The sequence below is a fragment of the Mchenga conophoros genome, linkage group LG15 (genome assembly GCF_057382185.1).
Source record: "Mchenga conophoros isolate Kocher_MC1m ecotype Shallow Benthic linkage group LG15, M_conophoros_male_GT1.1, whole genome shotgun sequence".
In the NCBI taxonomy this organism is placed as follows: domain Eukaryota; kingdom Metazoa; phylum Chordata; class Actinopteri; order Cichliformes; family Cichlidae; genus Mchenga; species Mchenga conophoros.
The window spans coordinates 24,133,239-24,137,402 of NC_140540.1; the positions used below are offsets into that span (position 1 = coordinate 24,133,239).

At 42.8% G+C, this 4,164-nt stretch overlaps 1 protein-coding gene across 1 annotated transcript; it reads left to right on the forward strand.

Moving 5' to 3' along the window:
* The first annotated feature begins 590 nt into the window (after positions 1–590).
* LOC146558430 (uncharacterized) lies at positions 591–3,539 on the forward strand. Its single transcript, XM_085247203.1, has one exon. It carries the CDS (start codon positions 738–740, stop codon positions 3,117–3,119), a length of 2,382 nt encoding a protein of 793 aa, XP_085103329.1. The 5' UTR covers positions 591–737; the 3' UTR covers positions 3,120–3,539.
* The last annotated feature ends 625 nt before the right edge of the window (positions 3,540–4,164 follow it).

Below are 4,164 nucleotides of genomic sequence, written 5' to 3' on the forward strand. Positions count from 1 at the left end.
TACAGCACAGCAAAACAACGTCCGTCTTCCCTGGATGACACTAACTAACCGACCAAAGAGCCGCGTTAAGTGGCGATATCACTAACGTCATGTAACTTAGCCGAAGGTTAGCTAAATTTGACTTTGTAAGACTTTTTCATTACGCTAACATTTGTGATATGACTGCACTATGCTGCTGTTGTTGACTCCACTTAATTCTACAATTCTTTCATTATGCTAACATGTGTCCTGGTGTATATATGAAGTGGGATAAAAACCCAGAACTAACTTTTAAGAGTTTATTTCTTCTCCGCTTCGACCGTCGGCCATTTCCCCAAAACGTCCTCCAACCTATGATTCCAATGAATCCTGGTGGGTCAGGAACTGCTTTTAAGCATCTTGTAATCGTCGTTCCAACACAGCGTGTTTGTTTTGATTCGTAGACCCCGAAAATGGTGCCGGGCTCCCACAATGCATTGCGGCGTGCCGTCAACTCCAAAGCGTCATTCAAATCTGTGAGCGCGCAAGGAACGCCGCCTCTCCGCGTGTGTTTCTTGTGACGTCACTGGCAGATCAAAGGCGTTCGCGCTGGTCTGTCAGTAACGTCACAGACAACCGAGCCTATAAATAACGGCTCTCAGACAGAAAAATCAGAACTCGATGCTCATGTGTTTGCAAAACGTTCAGCAGTCGGCGCTCTGTAATACAAGAAAATTCTCACACGCTCAAACGGAGAAAATCTAATTTGTGACACAACAATGGAAACCATCAACGAAAATTCAATCGTGGTCACACCAGACCAGATTATCCCGCCAATCAACAGGTGCTTTGAAAGGCTCTCTGAAGTTCAGTGGAGCATTATAGAAAATGGAAAATGCGACTCCAGCGTCCATGCCGTGCTCGCTGATATGATTTCTGAAATCATTCAGATCGCCTCTGCCAGCATCCTGAGGATTGCCCTTTCTGTTATTCAGGAACCCATGATAAGGGAAGAGTTTATGGATGAGGGGAAAATAAGGGTGTCCCTCGGAGACTCGATCTCAGCTGCCATCGCCGGCGCTCTTAATGTCTCAAAACAGCAAGATAAGAGCGCTGACAAGCTGACGCTGATGGTTGAGGAAGAGATCTCAGAAAAGGTCAGCTCAACCATTGCACTGATTGAAAAAAGCCCCGATTTCCCAGTAGACCCTGCCGTTTATGTTAGCGGCAAATTTAGTAGTATTAAGAAACTACACCGCATGGTTTGTTGCGCTGCCTCATGCCTGAAAAGGTATGCAGCATGTAAGCTGCGCTGCCAGTGTGGGACAAATGGGTCTCATTCCAGTACAGAACGTACTGGTTCAAAAATATCAGTGAAATCAGCAATCGCAGAGATTTCTGTTATTCTGTCAACAAGGAGCTCAGATGGAGAGATGACAGGAAAAGATAAAGATGAGCTCCCAGAAGAATCACAAAGCCATATAAAACCCACTGCAGAAACACAAAGTATCCAGGCTCCAACCCCAGTAGAAATGGTTGCAGTTGACATCGTAGGTGAGATACTTGCTAACATGGATTCAAGCAGTGAAGAGCTCTGTGAGAAATGTAACTTACCCAAACCTGCCTTTAATGCAGGCTTAATTATCCACAAGGTGAGACACTTCTTCTCCAAATGTGTGCCATCCACCTCACACGCCAGGCTCAAAGCACGCAAACACAACTTTTCCATGTTTGCAAAAAAACAATTTGAAAAAATGAAAACAGAGCTGAAAAAAAGAATAAAGGCAAACAGGAAACATTTTGTTTGTCTACAAAACATTTGCAATCACCCCAAGAAGGAAACTGCGCCCTCCAATGAAAGTATAGTTTTCATTCTCCCAGGGTCAGTACCTGAAACGGCTGCTCCCCAGAGTACAGAGGCTCATCGCTCCCCTTCTCCACATACGGCAAGCCTGGGAACCGCAATTAAACGTTCTTCTTCAGTCGACTTTAACGTCATTAGATCAGACGTTAATCAGTTATTTGACAAATTAACAAAGAAAGAAGAACTCTTCCTCATCGATAAGACCTTGGGGGACTTTAAAAATAGTGGGCATATCAGGAATTTTACGGAGGACTTAGTGGCAAACCTGTTTGATCTACTTACGGTGGATCGAGGCTATCAAATCCCCATACCTCTAATGGGTAGGTCCCTCTCAGACACGGTCATCTCCAGGACTCCGAAATCAGTACAGGGCTCAAAGCGTCGCATTTCTGCTGAAGTCCTCTATGTCCTCATAGATGACACAGTAGAAAGGTTTTTGCAGAAGCTTTTACTCTTCTGCAATGAAGAGAAAGATCAAATGATTCAAATGGACAAGATTTCTGGGGCCCTGGAAGACATCCACAACTTTATTAAAAGAGCACAGACCACAACACAGGAAAAAAGCCCTGATTCAGATGGCAGAGGAAAAGAATCTGGTGCATCACTTCCAACACCAAAACCTGGGAGCATTTCTCCAGATAAATGCTCTGTAGCATCTGACAAGTCACCTCGAACGCCACAACCTGGGAGCATTTCTCCAGATAAATGCTCTGTGGCATCTGACAAGTCACCTCAAATGCCACAACCTGGGAGCATTTCTCCAGATAAATCATCTGGAGCCTTGAGCCTGAAACACTCTCTCAAAGATTCCTCCAAAATATCAGAGATGGATTCTGTGTCAGGTTCATCTTGTGATGTTGAGAAAATTTCCAATGACCTTGCGTTGCTCCTTATCATGAGAGTCATCTATAAATCTAAACCTGAGACCCAAAAGTTTGCTGCTCGGATCGCAACTACTACAAAAGAAATAGACACGGTCATCAACCGTCTGAGCAATCTAATGCAGCCTGAACTCAGCAGCACAGCGTCTGCCACAAGTCTGACAAATGACAAGACAAAGTTCATCAAGAAAATAGCCAAACGCCTCATCAAGGAGTTTGGCTCCCCAGACAATGTCTTAAAGGCTTTGATGGCAAATGATTCATCTTTTGATGAGGCTCTGATTAGACATCTAAAAATCACTCTCGGAGTCATCCCGGGTCCCCCAAAGACGTCCAAAATATCCAGGTTTTTTTCTGCGGTGGGAAAAACATTGCTAAAACCCTTCAGGTGGTTCACTAAAGCCAGAGATCATTAAAATGACCATTTTGGCTTTTCCCACTGCCCTGCTTCTTTTAAAATCTTGAAGCAGACTTTTAGCACCAAATCCTTTTTTTAAAAACATCACCATAAAATTTTGGGATCAGCCCTCAAATCCAAATTTTAGAACTGTAGTTCACGCCATCTCGTCTCCTTTTGATTTCCATCCCCCCAACCGGTCGCAGCGGATGGCCGTCCCTTCTGAGCCCGGTTCCGTTGGAAGTTTCTTCCTGTTAAAGGGAGTTTTTCTTCCCCACAGTCGCCTCGCGCTTGCTCAGAGGGGGATCATTTGATTGTTGGGGTTCTCTGTAGTACAGTAGGGCTTTGACCTTACAGTACAAACAGGGAGGAGACTTTGGCTTGATTTTTAAAATATCTAATTCGGCATGAAATAAAAAAAATCCAAATTAAAAATGCATTCCAAGTTTGTTTGTGTTTTTCTTCTGTTGTCAAATATGTAGAAAGTGTTACACGTGTGATTTTAGTCATTTTGCATCAGTTTGTAGCCGACGTGTCTGTTTGTGATCATCCTGCATCTGTTTTTGTCTGATTTGTGTCTTAGTTTGGTCAATTTACATCACTTTTGTGGCCCAATTTAGTTGTTTTGCATGTATTTGTGGCAAAATGTGTGGACGCTGTTTGACGTTGCTATGTTTTGTCTTAATGCTTCACTTTGGTTGTTTATGTATGTGCTCATTTTGATTCTAGATGTAGACCTGACATCTGAAAATTAGCACCTAGTCCACTTCGAACATTTTTTTTAGTCCAAATAAAAAAATTTGGACTAATAAAAGTCCAAATAAAAAAATGTTAATACATTTTTTTTTATTTCGCCAACCTTGTAGAGCAGTGGTTCCCAAACCTTTTTTGCTAGGCCCCCCTTTGTTTTACAAGAAAAATGTTCGCTAAAAAATATTATTAGCCAAAGCTTTCACTGGAAGTCAGTTACTGGTGTCAGGCCAGCTCCCACTTCTTCTTTTGTGTTACTTCTGCATATAAGTATACACAAAGAGACATTGAGACCTGAATCACAAATAAAAGCC